At 47.3% G+C, this 21,701-nt stretch overlaps 1 protein-coding gene across 1 annotated transcript in view; it reads right to left on the bottom strand.

Annotated features, from left to right (window-relative positions):
* Positions 1-323: 323 nt before the first annotated feature.
* LOC306982566 (paxillin-like) overlaps positions 324-21,701 on the bottom strand; it is a 62,428-nt gene continuing 41,050 nt past the window's right edge. The window contains exons 3-10 of the mRNA XM_079582539.1: positions 20,991-21,061; positions 20,773-20,897; positions 18,715-19,004; positions 5,288-5,428; positions 3,460-3,633; positions 2,740-2,821; positions 1,729-1,877; positions 324-646 (exon numbers count right to left, since the gene is read on the bottom strand). Of these exons, the coding sequence (XP_079438665.1) occupies positions 380-646; positions 1,729-1,877; positions 2,740-2,821; positions 3,460-3,633; positions 5,288-5,428; positions 18,715-19,004; positions 20,773-20,897; positions 20,991-21,061 (1,299 nt within the window). The 3' untranslated portion in view covers positions 324-379. The remainder of the gene's footprint in view (positions 647-1,728; positions 1,878-2,739; positions 2,822-3,459; positions 3,634-5,287; positions 5,429-18,714; positions 19,005-20,772; positions 20,898-20,990; positions 21,062-21,701) is intronic.

A 21,701-nucleotide genomic window follows, 5' to 3' on the forward strand; every position in this document is an offset into this window, starting at 1 on the left:
GTTTTGTCTTGTTTCCTGGATCATATTCCAGCATGTGAAAATGTATATTGGATTCTGAAATGTAATTTGACAGAGCAGAGATCGGGGTGAGGCACTTCAGACGAATGGGCTCATGGGGCTTCCGTTTGATCTCCAGCTCCACCTTACATTTAAAACTCTGGATAGAAATCTCTTTGGGCTGAGCAGTGGAGCAGATTAAGCTTTTGTTTCTCTGCGATACGAGCGTCACATTTGGGGTAGATGTTACTGAGGAAGGGAGTTCCTCGTGCAGATCTCCGGGGCAAACGTGGAGCCCGTATCACCACAGTAAACCATGGGCTCCAGCAGAAGTGTCCGTGGTGGGTCTGAAGGAGTCCGCCTGACCTCCTGACCTCGGGGCCTAACTGAAGAGCTTGTGGAAGCAGGTGTGGCAGTACGGCTTGTCCTGCTGCTCCTTGAACGTGCCCTTGTTGAGCTGCTTGAGGCAGAAGGCGCAGACGAAGTGCTCGGGGTGGAACTTGCGCCCCATGGCGGTGATGCAGCGCCCGGTGATGGGGTGCTGGCAGCCGGAGCACAGCGAGCCGCGGCGCTCGTGGTAGTGCGCCTCGCAGAACGGCAGGCCCTCGTGGTCGAAGAAGCTGCCGTTCACGAAGGGGGTGTAGCACTCCTGGGACAGAGGAGAAGAGGACAGGTTATGGAGCAGTCCTGGGACAGAGGAGAAGAGGACAGGTTATGGAGCAGTCCTGGGACAGAGGAGAAGAGGACAGGTTATGGAGCAGTCCTGGGACAGAGGAGAAGAGGACAGGTTATGGATCAGTCCTGGGACAGAGGAGAAGAGGACAGGTTATGGAGCACTCCTGGGACAGAGGAGAAGAGGACAGGTTATGGAGCAGTCCTGGGACAGAAGAGAAGAGGACAGGTTATGGAGCAGTCCTGGGACAGAGGAGAAGAGGACAGGTTATGGAGCAGTCCTGGGACAGAGGAGAAGAGGACAGGTTATGGAGCACTCCTGGGACAGAGGAGAAGAGGACAGGTTATGGAGCACTCCTGGGACAGAGGAGAAGAGGACAGGTTATGGAGCAGTCCTGGGACAGAAGAGAAGAGGACAGGTTATGGAGCAGTCCTGGGACAGAGGAGAAGAGGACAGGTTATGGAGCAGTCCTGGGACAGAGGGGAAGAGGACAGGTTATGGAGCAGTCCTGGGATAGAGGAGAAGAGGACAGGTTATGGAGAAGTCCTGGGACAGAGGAGAAGAGGACAGGTTATGGAGCAGTCCTGGGACAGAGGAGAAGAGGACAGGTTATGGAGCAGTCCTGGGACAGAGGAGAAGAGGACAGGTTATGGAGCAGTCCTGGGACAGAGGAGAAGAGGACAGGTTATGGAGCAGTCCTGGGACAGAGGAGAAGAGAACAGGTTATGGAGCAGTCCTGGGACAGAGGAGAAGAGGACAGGTTATGGAGCAGTCCTGGGACAGAGGAGAAGAGGACAGGTTATGGAGCAGTCCTGGGACAGAGGAGAAGAAGACAGGTTATGGAGCAGTCCTGGGACAGAGGAGAAGAAGACAGGTTATGGAGCAGTCCTGGGACAGAGGAGAAGAAGACAGGTTATGGATCAGTCCTGGGACAGAGGAGAAGAAGAGAGATTATGGAGCCCTGTAGGAGGCACTCACCCTGTAGGAGGAACACTCACCCTGTAGGAGGAACACTCGCCCTGTAGGAGGAACACTCGCCCTGTAGGAGGAACACTCACCCTGCAGACGAAGCACTCCGGGTGCCACAGCGAGTTCAGGGCTGAGATGTAGTTTTCTAAAATGGCCCGAGAGCAGCCACCGCACTTCGGGGCGAACATGTCGAAGTAATCCTTCCTGCAGAACGCCTTCCCATCTTTTTCATGGAAACCTGCACAGACGCAGGAGGAAGAAAAGCAATCAGAAGTCAGGAAGCTCGACCTCCATAACATCCTACTTTTAATGTCACAGAAAAAACATCCCAACACCTGAAATCACTTCAACATGTCCACGCTCCGCTGTGAATCCAACACTTATCCATTCACAAATACTGACATGATGCACGGAATCCCCCCCATGCAATCCAAATATGGTCATTTCCTTTGTGGAAGATGCCAGCCACCAAAGTACATGTGCAGACGTTACTAAACCTTTGGATCATTTTCTCCAAATGAGGTTTTCTTTGCACTCTCAAAACAACATCTCCACCTCAGTAGCTCCGCCCAGAGGTGGGAGTAAGTCACCAAATGCACGTCCCAAGCAAGTCCAAGTCAATTGGTCATGGGGTCAAGTCAAGTCACCTCAAGTCGCAAACGTCAGCGTTAAGCCTAATTTTCACTGTTGGATTATTCATTTTTCTTTTAAATTGTGTCCATAATCTACTTGAAAAGATGCAACAAGTGCTTTCCCAAGATTTAAACATTTTGGCTAATATCAAGCTTTTCAAAATCGAATGGATTTGGATTGAACTGTAAACTGTAAAGTTGGCTATTGAAACAAGAGTATTTTAAACATTGTTAGTTTCTGACAGTTTTTCTGTCAGTGGTTCCGCTTCAAAGCCCCAGCCCCTGTATGCTCCGCTTCACTTCACCGTCAAGAGTTTTCTGAGGCAGCCTCATACTTCTGGAGGCTGCCTGTCTGTGCTGTGGCTACAGTCCCTTATTTCCAATGTTTCCTGTCCTTAATAAGAGTCTATGAAGTGTATGAATCTTCATCTCTTCACTCACTGTAGAAAACCTTTAATGTAGCTTTACCTTCAGGTCCAAAGAAGTCTCCACACTGAGCGCAGAAGAAGTGCTCCGGGTGCCAGGTCTTATCCAGTGCCGTTACCACTTTCTGTTAACAACAGAAAGGTTTTTCGGTTAGGACTGTTTCAACATCCTTGTGAATGATGTAGGACACAGACAGAACATAGTACAGCTGTTCTGTTAAAAGTAAGAGTTATTAAGGTACAGCTATTATTAAACATGGCCAGAATCTGCCCCACTCTTCCTTCAAGCCTATACGGAGACGCTTTGAGGTGCTTTTATCACCAATTTCCATGATCACAGCAATATTCACTTATTAAGACTCTGGCTTAAATGGTACAGGAAGAGGAAGGACTTTTGGGGGATATTTGCTGCTGATTGGATGAAGCGAACCTCGTATTAGCCAATCACATTCTCAAACTGCAGCATCACTAAAGCATTAAAATATTCAGGAATTCAAGTTGCTTCTGTTTTTGAGTCTGTACTACTAAAATAAACTACTCCTTCACCTACTGCTCCACAACTACAATAACAAACGCTGAATTATGAACATATTTTTTTACGAAATAAAAACACACAGGCACTAAAAGAAGCAAGAAAGAGGTTTATGGCCTAAGGAATACTACACACAATGCAAACGTTAGCTTCATGCTAGTTGCTAAGGGCTGACTTAGAGTGCCAGTTATGCAATATGCAAATACTAGTAGTAGTATTTGTAGTACTTACGTCCAGTATGGGCCCGTTGCAGTAGTGGCAGCGCGGCGAGAACAGGCTGTGGTAGTCGCTCTCGCAGTACGGAGCGCCATCGCGTTCAAAGAAGTTCTTGGATCCGATTTCGTCCAGACAGTGAGTGCACACGAAGTGCTCCGGGTGCCACGTCTTCCCCATCGCTGTCACCACCTGCAGGACAGGAGGGGAACTGTCAGGAGCACAGGGGAACTGTCAGGAGCACAGGTCCAGCTCCTCTAACAAACAACGGTGCTGCAGTGGAGAGGGTGACCAGCACTAAGTTCCTGGGTGTGCACATCACAGAGAAGCTCTCCTGGACCATCAACACTAGCCCCCCAGCCTCCGTTACGTGCAACTTCTACAGAGGGACTATAGAGAGCATCCTGACCAGCTCCATCACTGTGTGGTTCATCTACAGAGGGACTGTAGAGAGCATCCTGACCAGCTCCATCACTGTGTGGTTCTTCTACAGAGGGACTATAGAGAGCATCCTGACCAGCTCCATCACTGTGTGGTTCTTCTACAGAGGGACTATAGAGAGCATCCTGACCAGCTCCATCACTGTGAGGTTCTTCTACAGAGGGACTATAGAGAGCATCCTGACCAGCTCCATCACTGTGAGGTTCTTCTACAGAGGGACTATAGAGAGCATCCTGACCAGCTCCATCACTGTGTGGTTCTTCTACAGAGGGACTATAGAGAGCATCCTGACCAGCTCCATCACTGTGTGGTTCTTCTACAGAGGGACTATAGAGAGCATCCTGACCAGCTCCATCACTGTGTGGCACGGCGCCAGCACTGCCTCCTGCTGAAGGAGCCTCCAGCGCATCATGAGCAGTGGGGAAGATCTGTGGAGCCCCTCTCCCCTCTAGTAAGGAGATGTTCGACTGAAGAACAGTTTCATACACAGAGCCATCGGGAAGCTGAACTCCCTGCCCTCCCTCTTCCCCCTCCCCCCGCTCCACAATCAAGGATGAGAGAAACGTAATTTCAAACCATTCACATGGTTTGACAAATAAAAAATCTTGAATCTTGAATTAGCAGTAGTAGTAGCATTAGCAGTAGTAATAGCATTAGCAGTATGTAGTAGCATTAGTAGTAGTAGCTGTAGTAATAGCATTAGTAGTAGCAGTAGTAATAGTAGCATTAGTAATAGTAGCTGTAGTAGTAGCATTAGTAGTAGCAGTAGTAATAGTAGCATTAGTAGTAGTAGCTGTAGTAGTAGCATTAGTAGTAGCAGTAGTAATAGTAGCATTAGTAGTAGTAGCTGTAGTAGTAGCATTAGTAGTAGCAGTAGTAATAGTAGCATTAGCAGCACTAGCAGTAGTAGTAGCATTAGTAGTAGCATTAGCAGTAGTAGCAGTAGTAGTAGCATTAGCAGTAGTAGTAGCATTAGCAGTAGTGGCTGTAGTAGCAGTCCTAGCAGTAGTAGTAGCAGTCGTAGTAGCATTAGCAGTAGTATCATTAGCAGTAGTAGTAGTAGCATTAGTAGTAGTAGCAGTCCTAGCAGTAGTAGTAGTAGCATTAGCAGTAGTAGCAGTCCTAGCAGTAGTAGTAGCAGTCGTAGTAGCATTAGTAGTAGTATCATTAGCAGTAGTAGCAGTAGTAGTAGTAGCATTAGCAGTAGTATCATTAGCAGTAGTAGCAGTAGTAGTAGTAGCATTAGCAGTAGTAGCAGTCCTAGCAGTAGTAGTAGTAGCATTAGCAGTAGTAGCTGTAGTAGCAGTCCTAGCAGTAGTAGTAGCAGTCGTAGTAGTAGCATTAGCAGTAGCATTAGCAGTAGTATCATTAACAGTAGTAGCAGTAGTAGTAGCTGTTGTAGTACCTGTCCGACGATGGGTTTCTTGCAGGCCCCGCACACACCCTTGGCCACCGTCTGGACCCCGAGCCGGTTGAGATCGGACTGCAGGCTGCCCAGCATGTTGTCCAGTTTGTTAGAAACAGCAGGGGGCGCTGTCTGCGGCATCTGAGGCGGAAACAAAAAGCTGTCATGTCCAGGAAAAAAAATGGCAAAAAAATCTATTTTCAATCCTTTCTATGCAAACATTCAGAACGTACTCTCAGACAATATGCGACACAGAAACAATGTGATTCATTTGTACAAAAGCAAAACACAAACAGAGCAGAGTTCACTTTATTTATTAGATCAAATGTTTTTCAAATATCATGTAAAAAATGATTGGATTAATATTGCACTTTCACTGAGGCCAGACGCTGCAGGTGTCAAAGGGGAACATATATTGAAATAAAGAGATATTATGGACATAAATAAAGGAATAAACGTATTCTAGTATTTCATGTCAAAATCACCAAACTATATTTGTTTGGCGACAAAATCTGAAAAATGGAAAAGGGTGGTTTTGGATCTTATTTAATCTATGTTAAATCTAAATAAATTAGTTGTGACTGAAAACAAATCTGTAAAAAATAACATTTTAGGGTTCAAAGCTCAAAAACATCAAGCTGGATGTAACAAAACCGTCTGGGGAAGAATACTTGCTATGCCCTGCAGACAGTAAAATGAGGGGTCTGCTGATGATGTCCCAGAGTGTTTACAAAGTTCCCGAAGTGAAAGTGGATTCAGTGAAAGAATAAACAGATTTCAGACATTTCTGGATTTCCTATGTTCACATGGCTGGGTGCATTCCCTGGGTGTCTTGCCAGTGGACACAACAGCAGCATGCAAAGCAGAGGGAATAGAACCACCAATCTGCCCGTGACGGGGCAAAACTGCAGGCTCCAGGGGTACAAGGCAGTAACCACGGCAGGGGGGGGTTGGGGGCGGGGCTTGTTCTATATCAGTCCCAGTAAATGCGCTGTCATGTGTGCGGCTCGGGTTTCGGCAGTCGCTCTGCTGTTTGGGATTCCTTCAGACCCCCCCCCCGCAGACTGGGAACTAAGCCCCCAAAGACTCTGTCCCACTCAACGAGGTGTTGCTGGCGCCAACAGAGTCAGAATTAGACTCTCGCGCTCTACAAAACCCGGACAGAAGCCTCTGCAGAAGAGGCCTGAGAACAATGTTCCCCATCATTAAAGAAGCTCTAGAATCACATGCACAAAGATCTTTTCCCACAAATGTCAGACTTCAGGAGAGAACTCAAACTAAATCAGGTACGGAGCCTTTAAGACTTATCCAGTGAAAGACATTTGTAGCACAGCTGCCCTGAAGCAGAAACTTTTACACAAAACACAAAGGACTGTTGGCCCATGCAGGGGAGTCAAACTCATTTGGGTTGTGGGACAGAATTCTGCTTCCCCGGCAGATAGAATACAACAGGAAAATACTATTATAAAATACTACTACAAGAAAACATTTGTCTAATAAATAAGGAGCTGTGATTTTAAAATACTGCTCATTTGGTCAAAAGCCCGACAGGACTGTAATAATTAATAACGGCTTGCACTTGTATTGCACTTTACGAGCCTGTGTCACAAGCTTCTCAAAGTCATTCTCAGTGGTGGTTAGCTGCTGTTGTAGCCACAGCCACCCTGGGGCAGACTGACCATTTACCATGTGGCTTTAATGTGTTTTTCATCTCCTAATCTTTTATTATGTCAGTGCCCTCTGCTGGACACGTGTGGAATTCTTTCCTTTTTCAAATTTTAAGTTAAGTTATACTTTATTCATCTCTGTAGAGAAATGAGTTCTCTGCATTTGACCCATCCTCAGTGTCGCTGGGGCTGCCAGCATGGGCCGGCGCTCGGGGATCCGTCTCCATGATGTGGAGCCAGGCTGGTGGTCAGAAGCACCTGGCTGGAGGATTCACCTATTGTACATGTTTTTACCACGAACAGACGCAGACACGGGGAGAACATGCAAACTCCACACAGAAAGGCCCCGTCCAGGTGGGAATCGAATCCGGTACCTTTGAACTGTGAGGCACGAGCGCTAACCGCTGTGCCACCGTGCTGTATAAGCTGACCCCTAGTGGATGAAGTGAGCATTCTAGTTATTTCCTTAAATGGAATGGGCGAAAGACCTACTTTTTTTGACATACTCAGGAATTTACGAACTACAAGTCAGGGGCCAGATTAAATCATCTCGCGGGGGCCTTGTATTTGACACATGTGCCATACTGGATAACAGGGCCACATATGCAGATTTACATATGACCTTTTCTTGAGGGCCCTGAGGCTGAACCTGAAGCAGTGCATTGTGGGTATGAGCATCACACTGGAAGTTTACAGTACATGTTCTCCCCATCTTAGGGCAAGGTTAATGTGAACTTTATTGTCCCAGCGAGGAAACGTGTTCTCTGCATTTGACCCATCCTTCAATGCCGCTGAGGGACCTGTAGGAGCAGCTGTTTCACCAGACTGTCAGCGCCAAGGGGCTGCTCCCTCCCCTTCACACTCACGCCCAAGCTCACAACCTTTATTTGCATTTACAGGCCACTATGAAACAGCCTTGAGCAGAGAGGGGGGGCCTGGTCTGGTACCAGTCCCTATACTAGCAGGAAGAAGAGGGGCGACTGCCCATCCAAGACGTTACTCAAGCCTCAATGCCTGGTGAGCTGGATAATAAAGCTAAATGCCCATTTCTAGCCAATCCACAATCCAAATGAGGTCCAAGCTGCTCCAAAATGGGGCCACCTCTCCCTCAACAGCTTTTATCTTTGACTCGGGATGATCTAGAGGGGAAAGTCCTTTACTATCCCTCAGCTGTAGCTTGATATTAGACAAAAAGGATCAGTAAACCTGCCCAGACTCAGGGACAGCATGCAAACGCCACACACTGAGGTGCAGGAATCCAACCAGGGACCTTCATGCTTTCGGGCGACATGGATAACCACTCTGCCACATGCCTGCAGCGGCGGGAACACGGGGTCGTAGTCCGTCTGGCAGCCCACGGACATGAACTGTTTGGGCGGAGGGGTGGGCTCCCTGGGCGGCGAAGGGGTGGGCTCTCGGGGCGGTGGAGGAGTGGGCTCTCGGGGCGGTGGAGGGGTGGGCTCTCGCGGAGGGGGCGTGGGCTCTCGAGGAGGGGGCGTGGGCTCTCGCGGAGGGGGCGTGGGCTCCCGCGGAGGGGGCGTGGGCTCTCGCGGAGGAGGGGGCGGAGGAGGCGAGGGCTCTCTGGGCGGAGGCGGGGTCGGCAGAGGTGGAGGCAGAGGGGGAGGAGTTTGCTTGGGTTTCTGGGGCGGGGGCAGGACTTTCCTCTGGGGGACGGGGGACTCTGGCGGGACGATGATCTGCTGGAGGATGAAGAGACACACGTCAGAGGACACCAAGGTGCAACGTCGACGCCTACGACGCCATCGAAGGTGATGGAGCGCAGATTACCTGATCGATTAGCGCCCACATTGTGGCCTTGTTTTCCATCTTATGATTTCAATTTGGATGTGGAATCTCTCTACACAAACATCCAACTTACACCAGCAGTTCTGGCGTCATCACTGCTGGAAATCTTAAAACAAACGGATAAACGCCGTGGCCAAATGCAGCAGCTTTTATCTCGTCTTATTATACGGCTCTTCACAACGTAAGTAGAAGCTCCGTTGATTTGAATGGGATTTCCCAACGTTCTACCGGTCATTATTTTCTGATAAAGGACCTCTGAAAAAAATAATGACGCTGCCAATGGCAACGGAGTTGGTGCTTTCATATCACTCCGCACGTACGTAGTAGCGACACTATCTGTCCCGTCACTGAGAGAGAAGTCGGGGAATCGCTCGTGAAGTTAGCGTGTGTCAGACTTTCAACTTACCCAGAGATTCACCACTATTCCTCCAACTGCACCTTCAACTAAGTAGCTAGGCTAGCTACTAGCCTTGCTGCTTCTAGCCTAGCAAAACGTTGCCAAGCAATGCGCAAACTTTTGGGAACTATTTATCGTGGAAGTCATTAAATAAACCTTTCGACCTTCATAAAAGTGTACGAAGTTTATGTTGTGTGTGTTCAGTTGGCAAATGGCCGAATCGTGTCGGGGTCCGGTTCGTCCTGTCGGTGCTTATTTTCCCGATAATGACCAGCGTTTTATACATTATCCCGCGTATTATACGGCCATTTGCCAACTGAACACACACAACATAAACTTCGTACACTTTTATGAAGGTCGAAAGGTTTATTTAATGACTTCCGCGACAAATAGTTCCCAAAAGTTTGCGCGTTGCTCGGCAACGTTTTGCTAGGCTAGAAGCAGCAAGGCTAGTAGCTAGCCAAGCTACTTAGCTAAAGGCGCAGTTGGAGAGGAGGAATGGTGGTGAATCTCTTGGTAAGTTGAAAGTCAGACTCACGCTAACTGAGATAGTGTCGCTACTACGTACGCGCGGAGTGATATGAAAGCACCAACTCTGTTGCCATTGGCAGCGTCATTATTTTTCTCAGAGGTCCTTTATCAGAAAATAATGACCGGTAGAACGTTGGGAAATCCCATTCAAATCAACGGAGCTTCTGCTTACGTTGTGAAGAGCCGTATAATAATAAGCGGATAATGTATAGAACGCTGGTCATTATTGGGAAAATAAGCACCTTCAGGGCGAAACAAGACCGTCCGCTTCGTGTCGGAGTCCGGTTCGCCCTGTCGGTGCTTATTTTCCCCGATAATGACCAGCGTTCTATACATTATCCCTTACTTAAACCAGTTTGATCTAGAAGTGATTTGGAGCGAGTTGTCCATGCATTCATCTCTCTTCTTGATGCCACACCCTTTGACTTATGAGGTTCCTTTTGCCATTCCTGAATGATCAATGCTTTGAACGAGCTTTTGAAACATTCCAATATCTCCAAGCCTGTTTAGTTGGTGGTGAACTTCATCTACATAAGACATCCAGACTGTCTCTCACCTCTTTATCTACATGGACATGGACAACTAATACATTCCTGGTTAAACCAAAACAATGCTGTATGTCTTTTATGTGACACTGATTTTTTTGGCCACATTCACTTATCTGTTGGGAAATAAGCTTGCATTAATTACTTCTAAACACTGGACAAACCAAACTCTCTCTGGGTGAGTTTTTTTCTTTCTAAGAAAGATCAGGAGTGTTCCAGCTTGGTCTAGAGCGCGCAGAGATGTTTGAGCTCCTGCACATCTGGGAACACATCCATTTGGGACAAGAGTACCTGCGACTAGGGCTGGGTACCGTTCCATTTCTCAAATATCGGACACTTGGTTTTCGACACCGATGCCTGAACAATACTTTTCTTTTTCCAATTTCTTTTACATTTGTTTCAAAAGGGCAGAAAAAAAACGTTTAACTTTTTTCATTTTTTTTTTCATTTTGAACCCCCATTTTTCTACTTTTCCCCCCAAATTTGTTCCCAATTTCATCCTAAAATGTTTCCATTTTTTTTTCCACTTTTGTCCCAATTTTTCCACTATTGTTCCAAATTTTCTCCCAATTGTTTCACTTTCCAACCAAATTTTTCCACTTTTGTCCCAATTTTTCCCCAATTAATCCCAATTTTCTCCCAATTGTTTCACTATCCCCCTGAATTTTACCACTTTTTCCCGATTTTCCCTTCAGATTTTTCCTCAAATTTCCTCAAAGCATCAAAACTTGAACGTAAAGCTTGATTTATTTTCGGTCCCTGCTTTCGATACATTTACTTTTCCACACCAGTAGAACGCAAATGTTTTATTCCGATACCAGACTAGTATTTAACAGAACCCAGCCCTACATGTGACTAATGGATCACTTTATTCTTCACTGCTGCCCACAGTCACATGCTCTTTTCATTTGCTACGTCAAACTTTCCGTGATAAATCTGCTTCCATCTTCCAGAATACGCATCAAGGCGACAACAAACACCACCTCAAGCGACGGGATAGAACTGAATGCACATGAAGAGTTCTCCTCCAGTCGCATCTGTACCTTGTCCACGGCGGGCCTCTCCTCGCGGGTCCTCTGGGGGTTGGACGTGACGATGACGCCCTCCGTGAGCCAGTCGTCGGGCGGCTGCTTGCGCCGCCGCTCCACCCGGTGGCCGATGCCCAGCTTCCCCTGGAGCTCCTCGATCAGCCGGTCCTGCGAGTTGGACTTGTTGACGAGGATGGGGCCCATCTTCCGCCGCAGCAGCCCGTCGCGGAACATCGGGTGCACGTTGGGCGTCTCCTTGGTTCTGCGGATCACCGACTTCAGCTGGGGAGGAGCGGAGGTGAGGGGCGGCGGCACCCGGTCCGTAGGGGGGGGGGGATAAAACCTCACGCCAACGCAAGCATGGACACGGCAAACCTCACGAGCACGTCATCTGTGCTCAAAAAAATGCTTCTTTCCAAACACTCCAAACAAGCCATGCCACAAAGGTCGGGTAAACATCGGCGCAAGTCATTGGCGTTTTGAGCCCGTGTGGCGGCGAGTGGAGTGTGGGCTGGCGTTTTCAATGAACATGCAGGATTACGGAAACTGTCAGGACAAAACGCCACTCCAGGTCTGCTTTTGATGAAAATAGAACATTGTAGCATGGCCCCAGTTTGTTTCACTAGAATGGCCTTGAAACATTGAAATTCTTGAACTGGAAAAGTCTTTGTATTTGGTCAATTAGATCATAAGTTAGTGTGGGTACTGTTTTTGAAAAGTATATAATTTTGGAGTGAGTTCCTGTTGTGGGAAATTGATGATTTTTAGTTAATGTTATATGTTATAATACTATTGATTTGTGCTTGTGCTTTAAGTTTCAGTTGAAAACCAATCTTTTCACACGCACATCGCTGAAACAATACCCCATTTCTTGCTCTTGCATTCTTTTGCTCAAACTTATGGAGACGTCCAGGTGCCCTCACCAGTGTTGTGAAAAATAACTCCAAATAAGGCAACAGGAAGACTCTTGTAGTGGAAAGCAACTGAGAGAAAGGCTTCATGACCTTGGCCCAAGCTCAACTCATCTTCTATCTCTTCGTGAACGTCACATTTTCTCTGATATATATTTGTAAGAGCGCAGTTAGACGGTGCCGTTTCCTGGGACGGCCCGTTCGAGCACCGTGTATATTGTTCGGGACTTTAGCATTCAGATAACCTGTGTTTAGAAATGGTAATTGTTATAGGGAATAAATCTTCTTCTAAACCTACTGAATTCTGGTGGTTTCTCCTCGGACCTTGGGATCAACGAACACGCTTGGCGAGACCTTTTAGATACTTTAATACTTTAAACTTAACTGTTTAACTGTGTTTAAATTGATCTTATGGAGTCAGATCTTATGTAAATTTAGAGTTTTAATATTTCCTGTGAAATCGCCCACACTGTTAATTTCAAAGTGTGCAAATCTTCATGTTTTTCTGTGTTCAACCTTTCGTCCCGACTTCATTCGCGCTCCAGATATGAAACCATTATGATGCCATAGAACATCTTTTACATGCACATTAGCACGTTTTGAATGCGCTTTTTTTTTTCTTCTCCAATAGGGCACAAGAATCGAAAGATCAGCGGGGCCAAGCGCGGTCCAAACCAAACCAATCCAGCATCAGCATCAGCGTTTCAAATCTCGCCACAGACACATTTCCTTTTTCAATCTCAAACATCTCAAACACACCAGCACAGCAGCAACAAATGAAGCCATTGTGAAAACCTGGGGCAGGGCACGAGCTGCAGGCCAAGCCCGCTCTCTTCAAATCGCAGAGATCTGGCCACTCATCCAAGCCTTGCGTGCCAAACTTTTTATGCAAAACAATTTCAACATCGACATCTGACAAAGTGCGTGCTCCGAGCGGGAAAAGGACAGGCCCGGAGCGAGCGCAGACCTGTTCGGCTCTGAGTAAAAACTCTCTGCAACACACACTTCACAACGCTTTACTCGAGTTAAAACACTGGGATTCAGAACGTGCATCTTGATTTGTGTCATTTTAGCCAAATTGTCCCAAATCAGTCTTTTTTTCTTTCATCCATCTGCGACCTGTATTTGATTATTTCAAATGTGACCTAAACTGCAGGTCAACCAAATGTTCTTGTGGCGAACTTCCTGTTGGCCCGTGTAGGGGTTTAAAGTGCATATGACACGTTTGACACAATGTTTGTTAAAACATAGTTAAAGGGACTGTACGGAGTTTAAAAATGTCAAAATGATGTATTTTCCTCCCCGTCCTAATGTGTAGAATGAGCTCAGAGCTGTTCACCACAACTGCCTCTAAAATCCTGCACTTTCGGGTCCAGGGGCGGACTGGGACTGAAAAACAGCCCTGGACTCTGACCAGCCTGGCCCAAATTAGGGTAATTGTGACTTCCACAAATACATATTCCCCCCCACCTTAACATTAACAAGTGCATTTTCCCTAATTCGGCTTTTTATTATTATTTTTTTGACTGGTATCATCAGCAAAAAGAACTGGAAAGGTGGTCGTAGAAACAGAAGCAAAATCATTAATGTAAATAATAAATAATAATGGTCCCAAAATTGAGCCTTGTGGTGCACCATACTCCACGGAATTCCTTTTAGATTCATGTTTTTTTATACTGGGCTGTACCCAAATCTAAAAGCTTCTCGACTGGAGAGCAACGGAAAGCTAAGACCTACAAAAGTGACTTGTTGTCATTTTTTGTCATATTTTTGTTGGGGTTTTTTCATTATTTTTTCTGTCATTTTCTGTTGTGTTTTTATCACGTTTTTGTCGTTTTTTTGTCCGTGTTTTTCTCACATTTTTTGTCACTTTTTTGTTGCTTTTCCGGCACATTTTTGTTTTGTTTTCATCCTCTTTTTTTTCTCGCTATTTTGCTGCTTTTCTTTTTAGCTTTTAGATTTGGGTAAAGCTCGGTTGAGGCGGCACCGGTGGCCCTAGAGCCGGTGGCCCTTCTGTGCTCCTCCAGAATGGACATATGGCCGGTCCGCCCCTGGTCGGGTCCGAAGTGCCGGCATGCACGAGCTTAATATAGACGGTGCAGTTACACGTATGACCTGAGGTGGCAGTTGTGAGTATAAAATGGCGAACTTGCATCTAGCCCCTTTAACACAAGATTTTGCTAAAAAATGACCAAGTTTTCATTAGCTTGACTGTTTTTTGTGACGTTTATAGTTTCATTTCCTTATTGGACAGGAAGTGACACTGAAAACCAGAGTGACATTCTGAATCCTGTCATTTTAACCTCAGGTATCGGTCACGGTCACATGCTCCGAGCACATTCCCGCAGTCGGTTTGTACTTGTCCCGACGCGGACAGGCGCTCCACGGCGGAGGGCTGTTGCGAGGGCAGCTCCATTGAGGCGTCCGGCGTCCCGGGACACGGCGACGGCGTGAGGCAGTCGTCCGCCCAGCTGAAGTCGGTCATGGGCGTGAGCGTGCCGTCGCGGCTGAGGCTCGGGTACAGCTCCTCCTCCTCCCAGCGCCCGTCGTCGTCCCCCGAAAAGGCCTGCGACAGCGACGGCGACCCGGGCGCCAGAAGCTTGTCCAGCGCCTCGTCCAGCAGCGGCTCGCGGCACGGCCACGTCAGCTCCAGCGCGTCGCCCCCTTTGGGCTCGGAGGCCCAGCTGCACGGGCTGCTGGCGCTCTGCACCGTGTAGGTTTTCCTGATCACCGTCGGCGTGTCGCCTCTCGGGTACTTGCCGTCCGAGTCGGGGCTGGCGCTCTTCGGGACAGTGACGGTGGGCAGGGTCAGCGGGCTGGACACTTTGGGCACGGAGAGGATGGGGATGCCGATGGGGCTGGCGCGGTCCGGGCTGGCACTCAGCGGCACCATCAGCGGGCTGGAGATGACCGGGACGGGCACAGGGCTGGCGCTTTTGAGCTCCGGGCTGGCGATGCGCGGGACGATGGCGGGACTAGGCACTTTTGTCGACCTGCTCTCTGTAATTTCGGGGCTCGGACCTCTCAAAACTGGCAAGGGTTTTTTGGCCACAGGGCTCGGGGACTTCGACGGGACGACCGGGCTCGGCGTTTTGGGACTTGGGGTCTGGAAGGGGACCGGGCTGACAGTTTTGGACGCCGCGCTGGTCTCATTGGTGAAGCGCGCCAAAGCATCGGCGTCGGCCCCCTGTTTCCTGAGGACGGGGGTGACGGCGGGTTTGGCAGCGGAGGCAGAGGAGCAGCCGTCTTCGTCGATGTGCAGCTCGAGGGGCAGCGGCGTGGAGGAGGGCGTGGTCAGAGGGGCGGGGACAGGAGCGGCAGACTCCGCCTCTTCCTGGTTTACAGAGCACTGAGAGCCAGACTGAGACGTACATAGAGAACAGTGGAGACAGACTTACTGCAAAAGGAAAGTCAGAACCTGGGACTACTGCTCGAAATCAGTGTTCATGGTTTATACTGCTGGGCCTCATGAAAGCTCTTCTACATGAAGCTTTCGTCACGGAAACCAAGATCAAAACAACAGTCACTTGATTGGACATGAGTAGGGCTGGGAACCGTTAAACAATACCAGTAAAAAGATATGAAATCTTCTGATGCTGTTGGTCCAGGGACAGCGTTAAAGGAAACTTTTCTGTTTTCGGGTTCTAGAAAACAGAATACCCATTTTACAATGGGTATCGAAAACCAAGTATCGTTAATGCAGTGGTGCCCAGCCCCACTCATGAGAGGCTTTCCCTGTCTTTCAATAATCCAGTTCCTGCCTCATTTATTGAGCTTTGAACCCCAAAAAAGAAACACAGCTTGTTTTTTTTTTTAAACAAAACTGTAAGGCTATACATTAGTAAGTTTCTTAATGATAAGTGCTATAACGTCGCCAATTATTTACATAAGCAGGACTTAACCAGTGCAACAGAGAATAAGTCATGGGTAACATGTTTTGCTTCCTTTTTCTGTGAACTGCATTTGTAGTTTTTTTCCCCACATTGTTTTACTGGATACTTTTACCATACCATACCAACTTTATTTATAAAGCACTTTAAGAACTGTACAGTTGGCCAAAGTGCCCCACACAGAAACAGATACAAATATTTACAGTAAAAAATATGAGGAAAAAAGTACAACAGCAGCAGCAACATCAATTTGTGTTAAACGCCAGAGAAAAAAGGTGCGTTTTTAGGAGAGATTTAAAAACAGGAAGGGACTGGGCCTGTCTAATCTCTAATGGAGCTGGTTCCACAGCCGCGGGCCGGCAACAGAGAAGGCCCGATCTCCCCGAAGTTTGCGCTTGGTTTTTGGGACAACCAGTTGCAGCTGATCCGCTGACCTGAGAGCACGAGAGGGGGCGTAAGGCTGAATCAGGTCAGACAGATAGGAGGGGGCGAGACCAAGACTTTTAAAAGTAAAGAGAAGAATTTTGAAATCAACTCTAAATCTGACTGGGAGCCAATGGAGCGAAGCTAAAACCGCTGAGATCTGGTCATGTTTCCGTGTCCCTGTTAAAAGCCGAGCTGCAGCGTTCTGAACGAGAGCGCCCCCTGGCTCACACCAGCATAAAGGCCGTTACAGTAATCCAACCTGGTCGTCACAAAGGCAGGTATTACAGTCTCAAAATGCTGCCTTGATAAAATGGACTTCAATTTCGCCAGTTTTCTCAAGTGGAAAAAACTGGACTTAACGACTGCGTTGATTTGTTTCTCAAATTTGAGTTCGGGATCCACTCTTACACCCAAATTGGAAACAACCGGCTACTTTTGTACATCTGTGCTGTGTTTTTGTGAGGTTCAGTGGATTTGTTACTGCAGAGAGTCCGCACTAGCCGCAAAGGACCCAGGTTTGTAACAGTAAACGAACAGCAGCTCTATTTGAGACCTACACATGTCGTCTTCTGAAACACTGAAGAGGCACCGAGAGCCTCCCGCACCCGCAGCACAGAGGAGGCGTCACGAGAGCCGAGAAGGAGCGAGAGGAGGCGGCGGGAGCGGAGGGAGCTGCGCAGGAGGAAGAGGAAGGAGGAGCTGACCAGTGCAGGACATCATGCTCTGAAACAGGGACAAACCCAGGAGGCGCTGCACCGTTTCAGAGACTGAAGGCAGTACTCCGGTTTCCCCGACCGCCCAAAAAACATGCTGCTCAGGTCGACACTTGAACGCAATTTCAACATACAATTGTACAATGACAAATGAAGCACTTACTTACTTATCTCTCTCTGGCCCCAAAGTGTTGGAGGTGATCAACGTGAACTTCACTGCAGTTTGAAGTGCTCACCTTCTCCCTGCCTCCCTCTCTTCCTCATCAGCTTTGAGGCGTTCATGAATACATTATTTAGCGTAAAAGATAACACAGGCTAAATGTTCAATAGGTTTTCAATCAAAACAACCCTCAAAGGAACACTATTTTTACATACTGAGATATGTTCTTGCCTGAGCTTAGACGAGTTGATGCGCACCTGTCTGGTCTTTGTGCGTGCCCTCAGTCACGCCAAACGACCAATGATGTTGTTAACATTTGGCCTCTCCCAGTGTATTCCTATAGCTCCAAACGGGGGTGAAGTTGGAAGCGACCACGCTCCTCCACGGGCACAAAAAACAGACAGGTACACATCAACTCGTCTAAGCTCAGGCAAGAACATATCTCAGTGTGGAAAAACGGTGGCCTGTTCCTTTAAAGGAATTAAAGGAGTTCTTTAGGACCTGTCTGATCTTCCCCCGTGCCTTCAGTCACGTAAACACAGCACAGACGGCGTTAGCATTTAGCCTCTCCCTCTCTCCTCTATAGCTCCAAAACAGGTCAAGATAGAAGCTACCAAGCTCTTCCACGTTTTCCCTATTGTGTGTAATATGTGTAATAATATGTGTAATAATACCAGGAGTAGTTTGGCATCCGCACAGTAAAGTGAAGATTACTGTGCGGATGCCAAACTACTCCTGGTATTATTACGCCTTACAATATAGTTCCCCCTTTTATCCGCTTAGAAAATCCACATTGTTTAATATTGTGTAATTATACTTTGTAGTGGAACACTTCACGTAACCATATTTAAATAGTGAAAACGTGGAAGAGCTTGGTAGCTTCTATCTTGACCTGTTTTGGAGCTATAGAGGAGAGGGGGAGAGGCTAAATGCTAACGCCGTCTGCGCTGTGTTTACGTGACTGAAGATCAGACAGGTCCTAAAGAACTCGTCAAAGCTCAGGTAAGAACATATCTCAGTATGTAAAAACGGTGGCCTGTTCCTTTAAATAGGTATAAAATGTACATAAAATATCTTTTAAATATCATTTAGACAGAACTTTAATGAATTTGAGAAATTCTCAGGATTTTCTTGCTTCATTTCGATAATCATGAATAATCGTTATATTTTCCCAATTTTCCCTCTCAGTAATTGTGACTCAAAAACCTCCCTAGTCACAAAATACAACCATGAACCCACATGTGGCTCAATCCATTTTTAATTGACTGATTTAGTCCCTGTTCAGCTGCAGCGTCTGGCCTTGAGCCCTGAATGATCCAGCTCGTCATGTGAACAGAACACGAGCCGACTCACGTTGCTCTGGACTTTGAAGTCGGACAGCGAGGCCATGAGCTCGTCCAGCTCTCGCGTGGCGGAGGAGGCCGACATCCGCGACGACGGCAGCAGAGGCTCCGGGGGCGGGTCCGACGACGGCTCCTCGCTGACCACCAGGGGCACGACGGCGACACCGGGTACCGCCTGCTCCAGCTCGTCCAGCAGGCTGTCCACGCTCGGCCGCACGTCCTCTCTCCGGGGCGGGTCCACGCCGTTCTCCTGGGCCTGCAGCAGGATGGAGGTGGGAGGCAGGGGCGGAGCTGCTTCCTCTGCTGGAGACAAAAATGACTCGTTATCAGGCAACAGGCCACAAAACAAAGACATGAGTGAATCAAGTCCAGCCCACTTCTTCAAGCTTTTTCTCATTGCTTTTCCAGCACGTTTTTGTTACGTTTTCATCTGAATTTTTGTCCATCCTTTGATGCACCGTGGGAGCCTAGAGGTTAAAAGTGCACTATGCAACTTCTTAAAGCAGCACTAAGTAACGTGTTTACCTTAATAAATCCTTCCCGTAGTCCCTGTGGGGGTAATACAAGTGTTTATGGGATGATTGGAGGGTCTTTCATCGCCCCCTGGTGTCTCTGGCCAGAAAACCATGTTTGCAACTTGACTGCCACCGGTCCGGAGAAAGCAATACACACTAATGGAATCATTAAGAAGAAGCTAACATGCTAACGGGCAAAGCTAACTGCGGGCTAGCGTCACTTTAAACAGTATTTACAGCCAAGTTTGAGTGAAAAAAAATATTGCCATTGTATAATTGGATGTACAATATCCCTCTCTCCCTTTGTCTTTCCTGTCAGCGTAGTATTTACTCTCCAAGACAATTAATACGTTAAAAAATCGTGACTTGCTGCGACACCTGCAGTTGCGCTTATGGCCTCTAGGGGGAGTTACTTAGTACTGCTTTAAGCATAAAAAGAAGTTGATTTATTATTGTGTGTATTTGACTATATCAACGCTGCAAGTGAAGAGGGAGATAAACTTCAATGTAGAAATAACAATTTGAAACTTGTTGTTATGAGATATGAGAGGAAAATGTATTGCAAGTTTCTGTCACATTATGTTTTCATATAATATTAAAAAAATATATATTTTAAAGCAGTACTAAGTAGCTCTTGCCCCTAGAGGCCATAAGCGCAACTGCAGGTGTCGTAGCAAGTTGCGATTTTTTAACGTATTAATTGTCTTGGAGAGTAAATACTACGCTGACAGAAAAGACAAAGGGACAGAGGGATATTGTACGTCCAATTATACAATGGAAATATTTTTTTTCACTCAAACTTGGCTGTAAATACTGTTTAAAGTGACGTTAGCCCGCAGTTAGCTTTGCCCGTTAGCATGTTAGCTTCTTCTTCGTGATTCCATTAGTGTGTATTGCTTTCTCCGGACCGGTGGCAGTCAAGTTGCAAACATGGTTTTCTGGTCAGAGACACCAGGGGGAGATGAAAGACCCTCCAATCATCCCATAAACACTTGTATCACCCCCACAGGGACTACGGGAAGGATTTATTAAGGTAAACACGTTACTTTACTGCTTTAAGCCAAGTATAAATATATGGTTAAATATGTGATTTTACTTTGTAACATATTAGTTACAAACATTTGCTCAGAGGGATGTTGGATCTTGTCTTGAATAAACTAGAAAATTCAAATCTCTCTTTGTTTTTTGGCAGGAATTTGATATTTAAATAAAATCACTGTGAAAAATATTCCAAATGTAGTTGGGTCCAAGTCTGTAAAGTGTGGAGTCTGTGGGAGCGCCTAAAGTGCAGATGTTGTTAAAGAGTGGAATTATAACCTCAATTGGAGAAAACTGCCCTTGCGTCTCCCACAAAGGAAATGACCATATTTGGATTGCAGAATGTTGTTGGGGGGGTTCCGTGCATACCGTGGGTAACAAACTTGTCAGTATTTGTGAATGGATAAGTACGTTGGACTATGTTGGAGTGATTTCAGACAAAATCCCACATCGACAGAACATCATCAAATAAACATCGCTCGGACATTAAAACTCGATTGTTGGTGACCTCTGACCTTCAGCGGGGGCACCGTGCTGCACTGTGTTCAGCTCCAGCAGAAGTAGGTCGAGCTCCGACAGGTTTGAGCCCAGAGTGTTCATGGCGGCGGGAGAATCGGTGCTCTTCTGTTTGTTCGGGAGGCTGCGGGCGTACGGAGAGGAAAACGACATAAACACACATGCGGGTCACATGACTCACGCCGGTCACATGATTCACGCCGGTCACATGACTCACCTGTAGATGTGGTCGTCCTCTGGTGCGTCTGTCGGGCTGCAGGAGGCAGGGCTCAGGGCGGGGTCTGACGGCTGCAAACAGAGACACAATCATTACCTCGTATTCCCAAAGGGGGCAGCACTGACCGGTCAGTAACAAGTAGTAGATCTGCTCTTTAACTACCATAGTAACCTGCGGGCTAGAAATCTAAGAGTAATCATGGACTCAGACCTGAACTTAAACAGCCACATGAGCAGCTTGTCTCCAGCAGGTTAGACTACTGTAACGGCTGCTCACTGGCCTCTCTAGACGAGCTGTTAGACAACTGCAGTACATCCAGAACCAGGAAAGATTAGTCCAGTGCTCTGGCTTCCTGTCGCTCAGAGAAGAGAATTTAAAACCGCTCTGCTTGTTTACAAGTCTTTACATGGTCTAGCACCAAAGTGTCAGTACCCGGCTGTGGCCTCAGTGCTGTAGTGTCAGTACCTGGCTGTGGCCTTAGTACTGTAGCGTCAGTACCTGGCTGTGGCCTCAGTACTGTAGTGTCAGTACCTGGCTGTGGCGTCAGTACCTGGCTGTGGCGTCAGTACCTGGCTGTGGCCTCAGTACCTGGCTGTAGCCTCAGTACCTGGCTGTAGCCTCAGTACCTGGCTGTGGCCTCAGTACTGTAGTGTCAGTACCTGGCTATGGCAGTACCCGGCTGTGGCGTCAGTACCTGGCTGTGGCCTCAGT

This window comes from Gobius niger (assembly GCF_951799975.1).
Source record: "Gobius niger genome assembly, chromosome: 24".
NCBI lineage: Eukaryota > Metazoa > Chordata > Actinopteri > Gobiiformes > Gobiidae > Gobius > Gobius niger.